We start from the raw sequence: 21,581 nt of genomic DNA on the forward strand, positions 1-21,581 counted from the left end.
TGGACGCACTCATTCTCATTCAGCACAAACTATATAAACATTTGTCAAAATATGCGGCAAAATGTTTTCTTTTATGAGTTTTCTTTCTTTCATTTGTTTCAATTATTTTTATTGTTTTGTGATTTAGATACAATTTGCCCGACAATTTGTTTCATGTGGTGGTGGTGGTTTCGTCTAAATCAGCCTGATCATTGAGAAATTTTTCCACGATTTTCCTTACGTATTTAAGTTGTCGCGAATCTGGACTGCCATTCACATCTTCTAGCTTGTACGGTGGCTTTATTGTGACATCGTTGAATACAACTATGTTCGGACCTCGCCATGCTACCTACGGTAATAGTATGGGAAACATTTCAGTGATTAATTGCTCGTCAACTATGACTTTTCCGGTGACGATGGTCGGTTTTCGTAACTGTTCCACAGCATTGTAGTCTACTAATTATGCACAAGATGATTCTGGTTGTTGACTTGCCTGTTTTATGGTTTTTGAAATCGCCATATAAAGCTTTTGACCATCCGGGCCAACACCGGCCGACATCGCCGAAATCCATCGCTCTTTCTGCTCGCATGCATTTCGTACTCGTGTGCTCAACTATATAAAATGATCGCCATCACCATCACCATCATTTCGAAAATGAAAAAAAAAATTGAAAATCATTAGCTAAACACGAAACGGTAAACTTTCAACATTTCACTTACTCGTTGTAGATTCAATGATTGTGGTACATCAGGTACTTTTTCCACTTCTTTCTTCACTTGAACATCACTGCACAGAGCCAAATTAACTACGAAAATATCGTTCAGCTTTGACGAATTACTGCTTGTACATTCTGTTTTCGGATTTTATCAAGTAATTAAGGAAAACATTTATGTTCATTTGATTGATGTCAAAAACAACAGCAACAACAACAATCGAGACGCTATGTGGAATGTTTGAATAGAAAAAAAACTATTGCATGTTTGGTATTTGGTTTCATTGAAAAAGGATACTCAAAATGAGCATTTTGCTCATTTGATCGAATGCCAAGACTTCACCCTCGACGCTCTGCTTAAAACAAGTGGTACATGATACCATACTACCAATGGAAAAACAATCGCTAACAGCAGCCATTCTATTCGATTGCACGACAATCGGTCATCAGAGGAAAGGAAATTTGTTGAAGTGCCTTCGGTTCACAACAACAACAACAGTAACAAATAAACAGAAAACTTGTACGTTGGTTAAGATGATGAATTGATTATTGTTTGTTGATTTAATGGATGTGATTTAAAAATTAAGCTACTAAATTATTGATGAAATTTTGATGTAAAATATCTGACTTGATACAAATCAAAACACATAAATGATAAAAAAAAAATGGTGATTGTGTTGTGTGGTGGCAAGTTCACATTTGACAGTTTGCTGAATGTGGCGAATTAGACGATGTCACATTTATGCGGCGTACGTTTGTCTGTCTGTCTGTCTCTTTTTATCTCAAGAAAAGAAGAATTAAAGCATTACATTGCGCTGAATTTGTGTTGTTAGCAACCATGCACACATACACAAACACACAGAGAAAGAAACAGAAGAGAGACAGAGACACACACAGAAAGAGAAAGAGAGTTAAACGCGATTGCTTCGGGGATGATAATTTTGTTTTTATGCATATCAGATTTCATTCCATGGGATGCAACATAAGAAACAACAATTAAGCGCAGTTTTATACTAACCATTTGACATTTTTTCCATGAAGGTTTTCATTCATAATGACTGTTTTGTATTTTAAAACGATATTACTATTTTAAATTACAAGTCCCAATTGAATCGTTGTGAATGAAAACACTCTGTGGGAATTGAAAATATAAAAACGAAACTTAAAATAATGCTTTGATAATGAAGAAAAAGTTTCAGTTAAAATTGACCTTAAAATTTAATTCAAGATGAATTGGAAACTATTTTATGGCTCATTTTCATTTTTTTTTTCGATTAAATGCAAATTGAAATGAATTTTTTGGTTCATTTTTAATTAAAATTTCCTTCGACTTACGGAGAAGCTTGGGGTTTATTTTCAGTCGAAACTTGTTCTTCGAATCGTTTCTATCTAAGTTTCGTTTCTCATACTGTGTTTTCATTTAACTGCTTTGACTTCTGAATAATTTTTCCAACGTTTTACCAAATTGAACATTTCAAATGACTGAACTGTGTATCTTTCTAGGGGTTAGACACCAATTTCTAGCATAGCTAGTTTGTTCAAATCGGTTCAAATATGCGTTTAGTTTCTTCTAGTTTTTCTAGTATACAAGCAGAATTTTAAATATTCTGCTAGTATTTCTAGTATCTACCATTGATTCTTCCATAAGTATAGTATTGCCAATGCATTTCTTATGGAAGGATTAACGATACTTTTTGTAAACAAAACATTTGAACTCCATAACTCCATTGGCAGTATATTTTAAATGGAAGAATTTGTTCATATAAAAATCACTGCCAATGCTATTTTTATGGAAGAGAGATCACTCAATTTTTTTTCACAAATATTCTTCTAACTTCTAGTATGCTCAATTTTTGCTTGTTTTCTTCTAGTGTTATTTCGTGTCTACCCCCTAGGTATCTTTTTCTATTCGTTTGTTTCTTCCTCTTTTCAAATTTTGCTCTCTCTTGAATTAAAGAAACAGAGTTTCATTTATCTCAAATAAAAATTGCTTCAAATTCAAAGAATACATCATTTTCTCTATATCTGTCACGTATGCAATGTATCAATTTAAATTTTATTCAAATTTTTATTGTCTTTGAGTAATTGTTATATACATTGCTTGGAACATTAAACGCTATTTACAATTTACCTAATGCCAACGTATCAATGAGGATTTAAAATTACAAAAAAGGAAACCAAAAACTGTTTGAACTGGATTGAACGATAAACGGACTAGCTCATAATAATAAAAACTGACGTCAACGATCTTATCAAATAATTCATTTCATCTGTGTTTTTATCCTTTTATCTCTGATTCAAGCCGAAACTCAAAATGTTAGTTAATTTTTTTTATTATTCTAGTTTTTTTTTGTTCTAAATTCACTTAATCTAAATAGAGAGCTAAGCCTGAGCTGAAGAAAAAAGAATTGTGAAAAATGGGCTGATGAATTTTATTTTAAGAAAAAAAAAAAAACAATTTTAGCCAATACTGGTTCAGTCATTTTGATGTAAATTATCTTGATAGTCATCATACTCCTCTTCGCCACCTTGTTCGTCTTCATGCTCGTAATCACTCTCCGGTTCCGGTCCCGTTATGTCTGGTAAATAGTCTTTATGTGGTATCGATGGTACTGTATGCTCCTGAAATGCCAAATGAATTCGATTAGAGTCAACATGTTCCACGCGCGCTAATCCCAACATTACGAAAATATGAATGAATAAGTCCATTTAAAGTTACCTTTGGCGGTCGATATCCGCATCCATCCAATGGCAAACCATCACTTCCGAGCGGGCAAGGTGCGTCTAACCCAGGTACTCCTTGCTCTCCTTTGTCTCCGCGATCGCCTTTTCGGCCGCGTTTGCCTGCGTTCATTGAATAGCCACAGATTTTTCAAGTGTTTTTATTTTCTGAATTTATTTTTGATTGAATCCTTACCTATCGGGCCCAAGTCACCTTTGTCGGAAAATGAAATGAAATGATCATTCATTTTTGTATTAAAAATGCTGTCAACAGTTGATTCAAACGTTTTGTCTCACCTTTTTGTCCTTTTTCGCCGGCCGGTCCAACTGAACCTGGTATTCCGTCTGTCCCTGGCAATCCTGGATCTCCTCTTTCACCTGCGAAAGAAAGCAAACAATTGAATCGCAATGAAACAAGTGCTATGCTGAGAATGAAAACGAGAATACCTAACACACTAACTTACATTCTTATCTTGAATTACAAATCAGAACATATGTATTTATAAAATATAACCATATTGGCTCGTTTTGTTGCATTTTTTGGTACTTGTTTTATTGTTATTTTTCTTATTTGTTTCATATATTCTTGAACCCTATCCCTATTTGTTGTTTTGAACATTCATTTAGATTATTCTTGAATTTGGTCCAATCATAGAAAATGAATGGACTGGTCATATACAATTGTATCTCATTAGATAAGATCTTATTCTGATGCCAAGTAAAAGTTGTTCATTGACGCTTCAAAAAGATGTGAGGATTAATGGTGAAACAAAATTAAAAACTCATACCTTCTCCTTGCCAAATACTTATGTATTGTGATTAATTAAATAAATAAAAAAAAAAACAAAAAAATACAGAGGTATTTGTACTAAAGATGTAAACGAATTTTCGTGAAAACCCATTTTCGCGAATTCGTTCGTTCGTTAAAAAAATTAACGAAAACGAACGAAAACGGAAATTGAATTTTTTTGCGAACGAAAACGAACGAAATTATTTTTTATTTATCGGACGCGAACGAACATGAAAATTGAATTTTTTTAGCGAACGAAAACGAATTCGTTGGTCATTCGTTTACAAATTCGCCAAAAAAACGAACGATTTGTTTTTGAAAAAGGGAATTTTTTTTTCGTTCATCTTCGTTCATTTATGTTTGTTTTCGATCGTTTGTTTACTAGCGAACGAAAACGAACGAAAATTGGATATCGTTTGTCGAAAGCGAACGAAAACGAGAAAATTTAAATTCTTAGAGAACGAAAACGAACGAATTTTCGTATATGGGTGGCGAACGCGAACGAAAACGAAAGTTGAATTTTTTTAGCGAACGAAAACGAAAGCCGAATCGGCCATTCGTTTACACCTTTAATTTGTACTGAAGCGCAACAGGAAATGTTTTTTTTTGAATTTGCATCATACGCGATTATTTAGATTTGTGGTTATTAGCTATTTCACATTAATGAATATCAATAAATCGGAATGGAATCTTTACACATTTTATCCGATTTATCATTCCTATCGGATTCTGAGCATACATTTTATAAACATTTTACATTAGGAGTTTTGGAATTAAACATTTTTTAATAAATAATGCGCGTGTATTTGCACGTTTTTTATTTCCAATGTTGTCGATGTTATTAAATATTGCCGCTCGTTCCATGGATTAATTTAAAAATAATTAAAAGCATTCCATTGAAAAAACAAGGCTTCGCTCCGCTCTGCGTTCTTGAGTTTTTAGTTACTTAATCTATTTTGTTGTTTCACAACAAACTATTTTTTGGCGCACCACATGAAATGTATTTCATCAAAGTAACTTTGAAGTATTATTTGCAAAATGAATACAAGATCTTGATTTTATTTCTTCTTTGAAATATACTGCCTTTGGTTTAAATTAAATAAATAATATGAGCATAGAATCTAAAATCACTTTAATTCTGTTCAAGACACAGAAAATATTATACGAAAAATTAATGTAATTTTTAAACAACATTTGATAATAAAAATTTGATTGGCGCTTTGAGATATTATGCACTTATTTGTCGTTACTGCCACTGTTTTAAATTAAATAAAAAATATGAGCATAAAGTTCAAATTCATTATAATTCGTTTCATCATTCGGAAAAAAAATAAGCAGATTAGTCTCTACATTTCATGTAGTGCTAAAAACTTGAAATTTACGGGAGACTTCGGGCCATTTACTGCACAATTTGCAGTACAGACAAAACGCCGTGAACCATCAGTTTGCTGAACACTTAAAGAATGGAAAGTATCTTGCGCAGCGGGCGGATCTACATCCATTTCACTATCACCTATGTTTTTATTTCTATTAATTAAATTATAAATCGAATAAACCGAACAACACTGACATAAATATTAATTTTAGCTATCTTCAACTAACGGCTTTCATTAGAAACACCAATTTGACTTGGACAGAAAGAGTGTAATGTTTCGAGTTTTTTCGGCGGAATCCCACTTTGATTTGATTTTTCCATTGTGTATTACTATTTGTCGCTTCGAATCCGAGTTGCGAAATGATCGATAGAGACAGTAAGTTTTGCAATTGCACATGACCGAGTATGCCATATTTGCTACGATTGCACATTTGAATCAAATTTAAGTCGTGTTTGTTCTTGATTTTGTTTTTTTTTTGCGGTGTCATCAATAATGACTAACAGTTGTGTATACAATTGTTTTATCAATGGTTGGGATCAAAAACCAAAACAAAAGCCATACGAAAAGTTCGACAATATGTATTGTTTTTCAACTCAGACTTACAATTTAATCTTTCTAATATAAACAAATTTATCATTCGTGGTTTTTTGTGAAGAAATAACACAGAAATATTGATTTTTTTTTCAACAACCCGATTTGGTTTTCCGAGCAATCCCATTCGGGATTTAGAGTAGCCCGAAACGGCAAGATCAGCCCATTAAATTAATCCATGGCTCGTTCACACATTCGATGAACTTGGATCTTGGTGAACTATACAATGTATGTCAATAAGTTTTATTTGTAACGTATTCAATCCACCACATTTATTTAAATGTGTTATATATACTGTGCATTAGTAAGCAGTTGAATCGTACTTTGTGTCCAAACCACATTCAAAATACCCATTTTTCAATTCACTTGTCGGTTCTTAAGCGACGAGGTTCATGTTACGTTTTTGAAGAATAAATTTCATGTTGCGCTCCAGTACAAACAATTCTCTAATCTCATTTTTATTATACGCAACACAAGTATTGAAACGTATATGAATCCTCACAAAATAAGTATATACAAATATTTGAAATAAAAATCACGTCGTTCTCAGAATAGTCATGGAAAAAAATCATGGCATGCTAAAAAGAAAGTGAAAAAGTGACATACCTTTGACTCCAGCTTCTCCTTGTGCGCCCTAAAGGAAATTAATTTAATTTTATTCCATTGACAAACGATACTACACGCTCCCTACATTATGCTTATCCCATGTCTTTTTTCTCTCTCAAAACCCTCTATTTCGGATATGTTTTTCTCGCACAATTTCAGGAAGGAAAAAAAATATCAAGGTAAATACGGTTTAAGTCGTATAAGCGACCCGTTTTTTTTTCTTTCGAAATTGAACCGGATAATAACTTTGATATTATTTTCCATTCCATTAGCTCAAAAGAGTGGCGGAAAGAAACCAAAATTTGCGGAAACGTGTTTAACATTGACCGAATTTATCAATCAGTATGTTAAAGGCAAATAGTCACACACACACACACACGCACATTTATGTAATCTACATCGAAACATACATACCTTCATGCCATCTAAACCGGGCGGTCCCTAGAAGAGAAATAATTGAGTAGTAGTAGTGTTAAAAATAAAAAAAAAGAAACGTAGAAAAGTGGCAAAAGCATAATAAGTCTCGGTAGTTGGGAGAAGCGAGAGAGTGAGTAGAGAGAAATCCTATCAAATAAGCATTATTCGAGAAGCAATGCATTCGAGCTATATTCAAACGGTGCATGCAAAGAATATCCAGTTAGAGAGCGAACGAGTGAGCAAGCTGATGACGATGCCGGCTAAAGCCATTCGATTAATGTCAGTCGAGTATCCAAAAGAGTTATATGCAGATAGATAGATAGAGGGTAGACGCATCATCAATCGTTTTGTGTGGTCAATGTGATTGCGAAGAGAAAGAGATATACGAACGAGGGGTATGGGGGATGCCAGCTTCCTTATACCAATAGTCAATAAAGAGTCTATACACAAATCTACATTGGATGTAAACAAGAGCAATCGAAGCATGAAGAAGCGATGAAAGCATTTCAAGGTAATAGACAGCCAAAGAGTATTGCTACAAGTTAGCCGAAGAGAAAAAAACCAATACAATCATGATGTTGATGATGGGGAGAATGAGCAGGAGGAGGAGGAAGAAGAACGGAGACATGGTTGTTTGAATTAGAAAATTCCAATTTCTTTTATTGTAAGAAACTCAACATTCGTTTTTCGTTATTTTTTTTTTTTTTTAGTTTTTGTTTTATTTTGTTTGTTTGTTTGGCAGGAGAATAGTGAAAGAATTCCATTTTCAATATACATACATATAAAAATATTTTACGGAAATACACTTAAAAGTAAGAGAATCAAAAACTTTAGTTTGTTTATTTATGGTTAAATTTTTGTTGTTGTTTTAATCATTATTAATATTATTATATCCACTCAATAATAAAATTTAACTGTCAAATACTCTACTAACTTGTTCGTTATAACTAACGGCCATGCATAAAATTGATGATGATGATGATAATGATAAACTTTCAGATCGATTCTTGATGTTTTTTTTTTAAATATATCGTTTTCTGTTGTTGTTTTTTCTTTGTTTCATTTATGTTTATATTCCATTCAAATTCATCAGGCGTCTTCAAATATTATTATGCGTTAATATTCTTTTACTTTCTTTTTCTTTCACTATTTTTCTTGTTGTTTGCACATTCATTCAGCAGACTGGTATTTACATAATTTCGGGAATATCAATATAAAGAGAATGCATTTTGTCTGTGGCATGTACAAAACGAACATAAACCCCAATTGTATTGCGGTTGAGCTTTCTGAACAATGATATCTTACAACTTTATCCAATATTTTTAATTAGCTTAGTCCTGACTCTCACGATCAAAAATGCAATGAAATTATAGCGTTCGAGAGACAAGATACTGAGGGAGAGGGGGGAGAGGCGAAAGAAAAAGAGAGTGGAGGAAAAAGTATTTGCTGTAATTGTCTCTGATAACATTAATTGCAATATCGTTCAACTGTGCAATCCATTTAGACTTCAACTGAACTTCGCTTTTTTACATCTGCTCTGCAATAAAGCTAAATAAAAGTGATGGAGAGACTTCGGTTTGCGGCTTTGGAGCATTTGCAACCGAGACAACCGGGGCTACCCCAGAGTAACAGAGATATGTTGCTCTCATTTTTGTGCCCTCTATTGTGGCAAGTGGATGATCTCCGAAATTGCTATTAAAATATCAATAAGTCTTGCAGTTACACCATCTGCAAATGAAATGATGGCCTGAGAAGAAAAACCTTTCCTACAAAACCTGTGCGCAGAACACAAACACAGAAATTTTTTAGTCAAAAGGCGAACAGCAAATTTGCGAGCGCAAAAACCTAATATATTTACAGCGAGCGCAAAAGCATAACAGGCCTACTTATACGGAGTTTGCAGGCTTGTTATACTTTTGCGCTCGCTGTAAATATATTAGGTTTTTGCGCTCGCAAATTTGCTGTTCGCCTTTTGAGTAAAAAATTTCTGAGTTTGTGTTCTGCGCACAGGTTTTGTAGGAAAGGTTCTTCTTTTCAGGCCGTCAAATTAGACAGAGTGGGGAAAAAATGCATGAGGTCAAAGTAGTGATGAAGTACCCGAGTCGAAATTTTATGTTCATTTGGCGCTATTCATGCGCCTTAGTTCAAATTGAATAATTTTCAACTTCAAGCAATTAAGATGGCGCTGGCAGTCAAAATACTTTGAATACTTCAAGTTAAATTGAAGCCGATTCTAAGCTATCAAATCTAATGTAATTTTAACTTAAAGGGCTCACAAGTCGCGCCGAACGAATATTAAATTTCTACTTGAGTAATCCATTTCCAAGATGTAGACGAAAAACCAAATTCTTTAACTCTGTCAATTTCAATTCGCAAACGGTACAACATTCAAATCAAATTAACAATGAGTATAAAATACAAGAAATTTCTTCAGATTCATGCAAGAAAAAAATGTGTTGAAATTTGATTTGCTTTTCGAATTATGGTAGAATTGCAATTCATCACAAATGAAACCGAGAAAATACTTCAAAATGTGTGTCTGGCAATAAGGCAGTATTCGAAAATCAAAATGTAATTGTGATGCAAATTGTATTATTTTGCATTCGAGAATCGATATTTTTCTCGTATTTGTTTTTTGCCTTGATAGCTTTTCTCCGAAGAAAAAAAACCAAATCTGCAGAGATGATGATCTCGGCTTTGGTTTCATTCTGAACGGATGATTTGTTTTTGTTTTTTCGTTTCAGGCACATAACAATACCGCATGGAAAATATTGCCTTGAGGTTGTCATTTCAGGACTCAAATCGAATTGCAAGTTGATGATGATGATGATTAAGAGAAATATATGCAAGAAAATGAGGAAAGTATACGATTATTAAATAGGTTTGCATTACAAGTTCTGTCTATGCAATGGGTTTTTCTTTTTCATTTTCATAAAAATGCAATTTAATATATGATTCGATTTGTTGGCATTTGTCTTTAGAAAAAAAACAACATGTAGCTACTTCATTTTGGATGGCAAAAAATTTCTCTAAACTTATATACTTACTATATTATTGTTATTTATACGAACATACATTCAAAACGTATGCGCCGAAATTTTTGTAATTTTATTCTTTTTCTTTTTTTTTGAAAATTGTAAATAGAAATACATATCTACGTGTGGACACCAGCTATGTAAGTCGGTCTGTGTTCATTTTCATTTGTGTCATATAAATTAATCAACTTTAACTTATTTTCTCTTTTTCATTTCCTTTTACTTGTGTTTCTCTTATTTGCTATTTGTTTTACGTTTTTTGGATGGAAAATGTCACATTACCACGTCTTAAAATTAAGTTTATTTGAATTTAAACCCTCCGGAGAAAACTTGTACATCGAGTCTATGAATTTTCCGCACTGTATATATGTGTATGTGAGTGAGTGTGTTGTGTCTATAATTGGACGACTTTATGGAATTGTTACGATATTGTTCTCATTCTCATTTCATTTCCCTTGTCGTTTTTCTTCTTCATCTATTTTGTAGGGCGAATGTACATTGTACACTTCAATATACACACATTTTCATTGTTCATAATCATCACCTTTTATTCCTCTTTCATCTTTTAAACTTTCAGTTTGTTTCTTCTTCTATTCCGTTTTTTTGTTGTTGCAAGTTTTCTTTTCATGGAAGTAAAGTATGAATGAAATTTGCCGTAGCATAGTGAGAGTGAGTGCGGCAGCCGCTTAAGTAATTTGTACTGAGTTTCACTTAGCATTTCCTTTTTCTCTTCATATTTTCACGTGAATTCAAGAGCTATTCGCTTCTCCTATCGTCCCATGCTGACAAATTAACATTCGGACAGACAGAAGCTCTGAAGCTCGTAATTGTGGTAAAGATGATGTGCATATCACTTACAATACAAAAAGCTACATGTAGCATTTCCACTTCAATCGCCAATATGCGCGAAAAATACGCAATACATATTATATATGACTTCAACGAATTTAGTAGTATTTTTGGAGAGTATGGACGAAGCGTGGAAAATAAATTGTTGAAATCGTATCATTTACGTTTAATATTCTTATCTATCAAATGTGCAACGGTCGTCATGAAATTATTGTTCATTATCTTCTATGAATTCTTCTTACAATTAGTAAAAACTAAATTAAACGAAACCATTTCTAGATAGCGTTCCAAAAATGGTGTCAAATATGCAAATACACACACACACGTTCATACTGAAGAGTGTGGAGATCCGCCACAGTGTTTTACGTTTAAAACCGTGTGGATAAAGTCTATGACCGTTGCGTTATCATGATGAATTTTGGAACCATTTTTGGTGTCAACGCTTGATACCCGTACAAACCTACACTGCATCTGCACGGTTATTTGAAATTAAAAATGATATCAAACGACTTCACACTCTACTATACTATAGCCACACGGTTCTACGTTCAAAACCGTGTGAGAACAGTGTCAGATATGCGTTAACGAAACGTGGATTCAGTGTGGATTTTTGATTGGAATGTGTATCGCGTCGAACAACAGAAAAAAACGTCTTTCATTTCATTTTGAGTGATCGTTCACACGCATGGAGGAAAAAATCATTCTCTCAAATTCTTGGATTGATTGAACAGAGAAAAAAAATAACGAGCAATTTCATTCGTCAAACGGAGGGCTGGTTGTCCCATTAATGCAAGTGCACTTTTTCAATTGGAACACGCAGTTTTTGCCTCTTTCGCCTGCATAAACAATAATTGATTTCTGTAATCACTACGTTAAAATCATTTCGATTTATGACACCCAGATATGTTCACTGTACCCTTCCGTGTGATAGTGGTGTGTATGTGTATGTGAGTGATGTGGTGTGTTGTGTTTTGCCAACCGTGTGCTGAATGATGTTGCTTCTTGTCGCTATGTGACCGATGATTCTGAATGAATTGGTAATCGGATGAATATGTGCTGACAATCAGTGACCGCTCTTTTTCTGGGCCACACAACCAGAACCAGAAGCCGCTCTTGATTCAGTGGTCGTCAAATCGAAAATCACATGGGGAATTTCGAATAATGCGGAAAACAACGAGTATTTTCTTCACTGTACTACTGTGCACTATACTGCGGTGTGATTGTTAATCCGCAATTTATATCAGTTGTGATTTTGTATGTGTTGTATGTATAAATGTACCCATATGGATATATACGTTATGTCTTTCTGTTCCGAAAATGTCGGGCAATGTGAAATGATATGCATACATGACAATGCGTCATATAATCTCGGTGCATTTTATCGGCAAATGTCAGACAGAACGACAGAGACACAGATAGAGCTTTCCAATATGATAAGAACGCCAAATATTCTCTCCATTGATTTGAAATTGGCACGTGCCTTGACACGTGTGTTCGATTGCTTCTTCCGATACATAAAGATCATATACATATAACAGACAACGGTGATGAAATCCGGAAAACACAATTGGGTATTACACCACAGTTAGTGATACACTTCACTGTGTCTCATACACTACACCACATCGAAAAGGGGTTCACCACACAACAAACCTCAAACATTTTCGAAATGTTACGTAGCCAACCGTTGTTGTCGTCGTTGTATCTTTGCTACACGCTTACCGCTCTATTCAGCATCATCATCCCGATTTGTATTCATGTTCCTTTTTTCTCTCTGTGTCGCAAGAGAAGTGTCTGCACGTCAAATCAGGGTAAATCAGATAAGGAAAAAATTCGTTATTTGAATAATAATAATTCGCTTTGATTTTAAAAGCGGCGACAGGCATTGGAAAATGCGGCGGAATCAAGGATAATTCAATACATTCGCCAACTTTTGCATACACTTTCGTAATTGTCGGTTTTTGTTTGTCATCGCCATTCTCTTTGGGTTCTGTTGCTGTTGCTGCTACCACCACTGTCACCGCTATGATGTTTTTGCATTGTATAACAGTGTTTTCTATTTTGATTAAATTTGGCATTCATTTACTTGATCCGGGTTGAGATCGCCCGAAACTCCCTTTCTATCTACCCTTTCTCTCCTTCCATTGCCAATTCCCGTGCAAATGGATAATAGAAAAAAGCAAATTTTTTGGCTCAATAATTCTATTTGTAATTGGCGACAGTACGTTGTGAAAACGACTTTTTCTAGGCGAACAGTACACATACGGTTTTTCTCCGAAAAGTTTGTACGTTTTACTTAACACCGTCGTCATCAGTGCCGTCACCGCCGTTACTGCCGCCGACGCTGCCATACACACATATTTTTGTTGAATTGTTGAATGATATATTTATCAAAATGCATGTGCAAACTTTGTGCAAAACATGGTTAAACTTTGCCTACGTTTTCGCAGAAAGAGAATATGGTCCCCTTGTAGAATGGTGCCATTTGTTTGTGCTATCACAATGTTGGAATCTGCTATCATTTTTAATGCGATGCAATTGCTGCATTGAACCATGATTCGAACATACATAAATATACACAGGGTGGTTCATAGTTGTATGCTAATAGCTATACCACAGATTTGTTGACTCATAAAGATTGAAAAAAATTATGGGCACTTTTTCCACAGGGGTTGTTTGGTTTAGACCGCAGCATTCGGTAAAGTTTAAGTCAAATCACCCTCTTTCCATAACAATAACCATTGTGGGCACCCAAACATCCAAATTGGCCACTCGCAATACAGATGTCTGTTAGAATGTCCGATAATTCTTACTGAGTTGGCCATTGGTTACTTTCAATGCCCGTAATAACTTTCTTAAAGAAACCGAACCGGTATCTCTAATAGTTTCTGAATTAATCAGCAAAACACCCCCTGAGGAAAAAGTGCTTAGAAACTTTTTTACTCCTCATGAGCCCAGGAATCGGTGGTAAAGGAATTAGCATACAATTATGGGACGCCCTGTATATATGTATACATTTCCAATGATGAGCTCCAAAATGACTGTGTCACTGGCCACCGACTGTTGGACAAAAACTATGGAGGATATGTTTTGAATTTTGAACGGGGGGAAATAATTCTCTTTCCTTCATAGAACATTTGTTCACATACACACGACCAATTGGATTTTCCATATGCGATGCATTATAGATGATGTTCGGAAGAGAGAATAGAAAAAAAAAGAAATTGGATTTTCCTCTTGTGTTGTTGCTATGAAAATATTCATAGCGGTCGATGTTCGTATAAATGGCTGTTATAACGAATACGAAGTTTCATTGGAGTTCGTTCTTTTTTCGGTTGTTCGGATGGTCGAGAGGATGGGGTGAACATGAACACTGTTTAATTCGATTGAACATGTGAGTTTGTCAAAGTTTTCCATTCGACCAAAAGCAACACGCCCATCACATAATTTACCGCATTCAAGATCGGCCAGCTGGCCGTATGCATATGCAACAAATTAGCTGCATCCATTTTCTGCTTTACGCAATGCACATATTTGAAAATTACAGTCACAATCTGTTTGCCAATTCATGCGCCAAAGTGAAGATGCACAAACGGAGTGAGAGATGAAGTGTTTATGTGTGTGTGTGAATTTAACTGACTGTTGCTTTAACAGTGAACACAATCCCACACAATTTGGCCTGGTCATAATCACGTATGAAAACAAAAACGTGGTGATAAGTGAATTATTTGCAAAAAAGATACAAATAGTGCCGAACACAGAGGCCACATGAAAAGATAGCAAACGTAGTCGGGCTTATAAACTGTACAACGCAATATGAGGCGAAAAGTTTTTCCTATTGAAGCAGAAAACATGTACAAGTTTTATTTGTGTATGCATGTGTATGTGTAAGTCGGTGGAAAACTTCCACCGAAGTGCAAAACATTTGAAAAGGGTTCGTCTTTTGAAAATCGGTTTGAAAAATGACCATTCAAAGTGATCAATTTGCAACGGAACAAGGAAATGAATGAAAATCTTGTTATCGTCTTTCGATGGAAAAATTTATTGCCAAATGATGATGATGATGGCAGTCATGGTCAAAATGGTAGTCAACGCTATGAACTAGATCGAATAGAAAAAAAATCAAGAACTTTTTGGAGTTGATTCTTTTAAAAAGACATGCCGTACCGTGTGTCTTTCTCGACAATTCGAAACGAACGACTGCCATTTCGAATGTATCTCAAAAGTTTATTTTCTTCCGTCTTTCAATTCTTTTTATTATTCCTCTTCCTTTTTTTGGGCACCAAGTCATATTTCAAGCTATGTGTATGGCACTGTATAAAACTATTTTCGTCTTGCACTTTTACGATTCACACCTGTTTCTCGATAATATACCCGAACGGTTTTTGAGTAAACAGTAGGAATTTCGACAAATCGAAAATTCCAATTTCAATATATTGATTCAACACATTGGCCTGGGAGTGTCGAGTGTGTGTGTATATATGTGTACATTTATGAACTGTATTCATTGATGCCAGTTAATGTGCAAAATGCCACGACGGCAAATGGTTTTGAAACAGTCGTCAAAATTGCACTTGTTTGCTTGCATTATTAAACGATAGCGGCTCCATATAGATGGGGATATTACATGGCACGTCGCTTGGTGATGTTTGTGTTTGAATTTTTCACTTGAACAGCGTCACAAATTGAAAGAGCTAACGTCTGAACGAGCGAGCGAGCCAACACAACGGAGTGAAAGAGAAAAAAAATGAAAAGAAAACACACAAAATAATAATAATAATAACAGCAAAAACAACAGCGCATTTTATACAACATACAAACGGATGAAACCCTTCAAAATGAAATCGTATATTTTTTAATGTGTGTGTTCGTGTCTCTTTTTCTCTAAGCAAAGTTTCTGTAGTATACTTTGTGAAATGATAATGAAACCGTTCATATTTTATTTACGTTGAATGGATGAAAAATAATGTGAATATGGTGAGGAACATGTTCCCGACCATTCATATTGTTTCAACGCGATGTATACATATTTTAAAAAACTTTGCAAAGTTTTTGCTAGATTTGGCACATTTTCTTCGTTTCTTCTCTTTCACGCGCTCGTTCACTCGATAAAAATAACAATTGTACAGAGTGAAAGAGAGGGAGACAGCGGGTTAGGATGGAGGTGAGCAACGCGGGAGAGATGAATTAAAATTCTGTAGTCGTTACACATATGTGAGTGCATTTTTCTCCCGGTCGAGAATTGCAAATACCTCGAGACAACTCTGTACTGTACTGCAGTGGGAATGATGCTATAATATCAAAGCCTGGTATTTACTGTGCGATCAAAACATCCGCATGAATATTTTCACCCGATATTTTTATGCGATAATTTTTCGGTTCACCAAATACTTTGTACGAGAGAAAAAGAGAGGACGATTGTCTTGAGTTTGGCTAATCAGTCTTTACTGCTCTCTTTCATGCGGATTTTTCAACCGCACAGTAAAGCCTGGTACTTGCTGCTTCCATGTGGCATGGAATAATTGTTTTGGCTAAATACAACGAGAGCCATTTATTTAGGAGGAAAATCAAAGCAAAACAGACAGAGAGATACACATATTAAGATTTATAGTCAGTTTTTCTTTATGTCTCTTAAAAATCTGGCGTGTATTTGCATCGAATTCGATGCATATTTGTACGTGTATGTTGATATCAACCACAATGTGCATTGCTGTGTTATGTTCAACATATAACCCAAATGAAATTATCGTTATAAGAAGAAAAAGAAATCTCTTCCGAAAGCTGTTTGCTCAATTCGCTGCGTGTCATTTATCTTTGAGCCTCAAAATTTGAGGTAAATAGCATTTTATACGCAGTTTTATGCACTGTGTGCTCTCATCACATAAACGAATGCATTACACAATGGGAAAGCTTAATGCATCTTAATTATTAGTCTAAGTTCTTTTAATTAAGCGAAAAACTCTCTCGGATAGTTTTAATTCATTACAACATTTCTATATGCGACAAGTAAGCTAGTAGCTGTGTGATGTATTTCAAAATGGCAAATTCACATTTCCACACGATTTCTGTACGCTCCCGCAGAAAATAGTGAATCTTGACGTGTATGAAGTTGATGCACAGCGATCTAATTGATACCGATTTTTCTTTTCTGACTAATTTCTTTTTATAATAACATCGTGGTAAGTAATTGAATTTTTCTGAAAGTATTTTTTTTTTTCATTTGTTTTTAATTTCATCAACACAAATAGAGTTCTCGATGAATGATTTGTTTATTTCGTTGAAATTTTTAAATATTTGTGCCTTTTTTTGATATCTTTCGGTTTATTAATTTCATTTCATTTTTAAAATGTGAGAATTCAACAATTAGTATATATAGTGGTTTGTTTCATTCTTAAATTGAAATGATAATGTTGTTTCTTTTAATCTTCACTAAAAACGAATCTATCTTTTTTTCACTTTTTCAAAATACATACGTATCAGTTTATGTTCCGATAGAATACAAATTTGAAAAAAAAAAGACTGAAGGAACGAAGGAATAGCGAATCATGTCAGCAGAATTATTTTTAAATTTTAAATAAACGTATAACGATGATGTCGGGTAGAATGTTTGTTTGTTTGTCATACAAAAAAAAGCTGAAATTATTTTGTCCCTTGTGTGTATATGTGTTGCTGTAAAACTCGGTTGAATGTAAAATACATTTTCCAAAAAAATGCATGCTTTGTTGACGCTGCTTGCCTGGTTGGTTAATCTTAATTCATCTTGTATGCCTAATTTATTTATATACGTATCGAGAGAGATTGTGTGTGTGTATCTGTGAATTTTGTTTTGTTTTTTTTTTTTTAGCTTAATACGACCAAACCTGTTAGAAAATAGCCAGCATGGAATTTACAAAAATTCATTATCGTTAGTATGGTACAAAAAAAGAAAATATGTATGGGTTTTTGAGCAACAACAAATTAACTAAACAGCCGCACAATAATAGAATCATTTAAAAATGGACCACGGGGAAAACACATTAATCCAATTGTTTTCTTTTTTTTCTATTTTCTACACTGACTTGCAATTATTTTTCTCCATCATAGCATACGCTTGCACAGACGGCCATATTTTCCGTATGTGTTTCATTTCAAATAATTCTACTAATGCTTCTGGAGCGCGCGCATCATTATATATCTCCAAATCTACAAACCATGGGGAAAAAAATTAAAACGAACGAAAATAAATACTGAAACCATTCCATCTTGCATTATCTATTTATATGTGTGTGCAAGTGTGTTTACACATGTGGACAACCAATTAATTCTATGGAAAAATTGCACTTAACTTGCTGATGCTAGGGCGTGTGTATATAAAGACTGGATGTATTCAAAAAGTGCAACAAAACCGAACGCGCAGAGAGCGAGTGATAGAAAAAATAAACAAACGTTGAACGAATGTTTGACACATTTGTTCATATTTAATGAGTTCTCGAAATTGGTCGAATATTGAATCGGTCCATCTTTTGGACCGTTTTTTCACCCATACACACATTGGTGTGGAAAATTTCCCCCTCAGAAAATTGCTTTGTTTTTGTCACATAGAGAAAGAGAGAGATGAACAGATACACAATTGGCCAATTCTAACGCCGTTAGACTAACGGTCTTGACGCTGCTTATTTCAGACTGGACTGTGTTTGTGTGTGCTTTTTCTCTTGAAGCTGGTATTTTCAATGAGGGACATTGTTGAATTTTAATAATAAATTTCGTGTTCCGGATAAAATCGTAGTGAAAAGTGCAGTCTCAGTCAACATTACGAGAGAAAATTATTCCAATTCTGTTTGCATTTCTTTTTCTCGGCTTTGTTTGATTCCGCATAATTTACATACACAAAAAACCGTTTCATAATCCCGTACTTGAAAATGTTTACACGTTTAACTTGAAATCTTTCCATAAAAAACACTCAACTACTCTCAATTTAAAGGCAAGCTCTAACATTGTTTCCATCATCATCAAAAATATACAGCTAGAATCAGCAACGGCAAAATGCGATGGAACGGTGGTCGTCGATGTCGAGGTGCAATTATTCAATTGTCTAATAGAGTGAATTGAATTCTTAAAATCATATTGGACCACAACCAGGTCGTGGGCCAAAAGTGGCCTGTTTTGGGTTCCTCTTTTGACAAACACATGTTCCGGTTGTGGTCATTATCTTTATTCATTTATTTTATAAGTCGATCCACCCTAGTGTCGACATATTATCGATATAATGATATTGGTTGCATGGCAAGACATTTTATTTAAACGTTGTTTTCCTTTTTTTCTCTATTGTGATCAACAGTGGAATGCTTCGTATACTGATACATGTATTTGGTTGGAGCCGATGGCGAGTTCGTGATGCCTGTATGTTATACTTCAGTATGACGTTTGACAGAACGGAGAGTTTACTTGATTGTATTGTCATTAGCCTTAGATTATCTAGGTGGTGTTTGCGCTCAATATCAGTTGTCAAATTCAAAGTGAATAGGAGAGTTGATTGTGATTCATTTTATTAATTTGATTAAAATAATATCAACTGCCCCAGAGCGGTGGAAATAAAAATATGAAAATAATAGCCATTTTCTGTTAATGCTTTAAAAAAAAGTTATTGCTCAATATTATGTTGCGCTTTCAGAACATCAATAATTGGTAGCTAGATCATACGTACCGGCATTCCTGGTTTACCATTTGGGCCCGCGGGCCCACCTTCACCTCTGTAACCAACAGGTCCCTGTAAAGGATAAAAAAACACCAAATGTTTTGCGTTAACAAACACCCACAATCATAATTCATTCATCGGTAAATCAGAATTGAATTTTTTGCACTGCGTAAAAAAAACTTGTTACACCACACACACAATTAACTAAGCCATAAGTTTTGAAACCGCATCCCGCCTTAACCGGTGTAAACAAATGAAACTTTTCTTACCGGTAAGCCCATTGAGCCAGTGTCTCCTTTGTCTCCTTTAGTACCCTATGAAAGAAATTAACAGATCAACATAAACGTTTTCTATATGATTTGATTTGGATTGAGACTTTTCTGGCAAATCCACGCTTTTAAACGTATCACCAATTTATTTTCATTTTTAAGCTCATTAATAAATTGTCATGATAAAATTTGAGCACAAACTTTTTGTCAAAATTCCGCTATTGTGGAACTGTACTTACTCGGTCTCCTTTACGACCTTCTGGTCCTGGCGGACCAATTGCTCCCGGATGGCCTGGCGGTCCTGTGAAATTGTGCCAGTTTATGTTAAGCAATGCAATGTAATGCAAACTTTGTAAAATTGTACACATAAAGGAAAACTTTGAACGTACCTGGTGGCCCAATTAGCTGCAACATCAAACAGTGAGAGAGAGAGAGAGAGAGAAATCGTTAAACGTAGAAGAAACGTAAAGTTTTACACTATATTTCGAATGTGAACAACATGCGAAATGAAAACGCTAAACCAGAAAACTTACATATTCTATGTGTGAGCTGTGAGAACTAGGATTTGTGTGTGGTGCATCGGCCATTCCTTCCTCTTGCCGTCTGCGCATCTTTCGATACTTCTGACAGAAATCATTGGAGTGAAAAGTCAACGTGAATTACTGCTCAAAAGATTGGTCCATACGGATGGTATATTTTACTTACGGAATCTCCGCGATCACCTTTCTCTCCCTTGGCGCCCGGATAACCGGGGGGACCTGCAGAAAACGAAATATATCAGTCAAATTGCAATATAAAAATTTTATACTTGAATTTTGCGTTCAGACCGAAACATTCACACATTACAGTGAAGATGAAGAAATACACGTTGATTGTATTTAAATCAAATAACTTCTGTCGACATAAAATGTTCCTTGATTAAACGTCTTAAATGTTCAAATGATAAGAAAACCAGAACTTTCCAAAATGAGAAACGAACGCAAAAACGAATTAAAAATAGTGTTTCAAATAAAGGCCGTTCAACTAGAGTGAAATCCATTCATCGTTTACGTTTATATCAAACAGTCGATGTTTTTGTTTGAAACTATCGCTAACCTGGTAAACCGGGTGGTCCCATTAATCCTGGTGGTCCAATATCACCTCTATCGCCCTTATCTCCCTGTGGGCCCTGACAATTTCAATTCAAAAGTAGTATTTGCATTAGTTGCCATTCAATATTAGCTTGTTTATTTCATAAATTTGTAGTGTAAATCATTCCATTTCACGCATTTTCGGGTACTCACCTGATATCCGGGCAATCCAGGAGGACCTGTAGGAAGAATTTAAGAAAATTTAGATATGAGGTATAAACTAAAGTCCCATAAAATTCATTGTTCAAATAGCCCATTCATTTTTAGATGCATTCAAATGGTTTATTGAACTTATGCTATTGATGAATTTTCGTATTGGTTTTTAGTCGAGCTTTTCATTGCCACGATATCACTCTGCATAAACGTCGAAAAGTTTTATAATATTTAAACCATTCGAAGCAGGTGTAAAAAGCAGCAGTGGTTTGACGAGG

General features: G+C 34.7%; 2 protein-coding genes across 9 annotated transcripts in view; both read right to left on the reverse strand.

The window, feature by feature from the left end:
* Positions 1–62: 62 nt before the first annotated feature.
* LOC129576215 (LSM12 homolog A-like) lies at positions 63–1,396 on the reverse strand. The gene is made up of 4 exons (XM_055460917.1): positions 991–1,396; positions 700–830; positions 473–592; positions 63–328 (listed from the first exon to the last, which is right to left on the reverse strand). The coding sequence occupies exons 1-4, from the start codon at positions 1,109–1,111 to the stop codon at positions 152–154; spliced, it is 549 nt and encodes a 182-aa protein (XP_055316892.1). The 5' UTR covers positions 1,112–1,396; the 3' UTR covers positions 63–151.
* Positions 1,397–2,533: 1,137 nt separating this feature from the next.
* LOC129576218 (collagen alpha chain CG42342) overlaps positions 2,534–21,581 on the reverse strand; it is a 57,606-nt gene continuing 38,558 nt past the window's right edge. For 4 of the 8 annotated variants that reach the window (XM_055460925.1, XM_055460926.1, XM_055460924.1 and 1 more), the window contains 14 exons: positions 21,304–21,329; positions 21,116–21,188; positions 20,726–20,778; positions 20,554–20,643; positions 20,410–20,425; positions 20,260–20,321; positions 20,021–20,065; positions 19,761–19,823; positions 7,191–7,217; positions 6,777–6,804; positions 3,711–3,791; positions 3,610–3,627; positions 3,412–3,536; positions 2,534–3,314 (listed from right to left, as the gene is read on the reverse strand). In XM_055460925.1, coding sequence (XP_055316900.1) covers positions 3,168–3,314; positions 3,412–3,536; positions 3,610–3,627; positions 3,711–3,791; positions 6,777–6,804; positions 7,191–7,217; positions 19,761–19,823; positions 20,021–20,065; positions 20,260–20,321; positions 20,410–20,425; positions 20,554–20,643; positions 20,726–20,778; positions 21,116–21,188; positions 21,304–21,329 — 854 coding nt within the window. In that variant the 3' untranslated portion in view covers positions 2,534–3,167. The other 4 variants (XM_055460923.1, XM_055460921.1, XM_055460927.1 and 1 more) reach the window with 4 other exon arrangements.

This window comes from Sitodiplosis mosellana, unplaced genomic scaffold, assembly GCF_009176505.1.
Source record: "Sitodiplosis mosellana isolate CC-2019 unplaced genomic scaffold, AAFC_SMos_1.0 Smas_scaffold_6181, whole genome shotgun sequence".
In the NCBI taxonomy this organism is placed as follows: domain Eukaryota; kingdom Metazoa; phylum Arthropoda; class Insecta; order Diptera; family Cecidomyiidae; genus Sitodiplosis; species Sitodiplosis mosellana.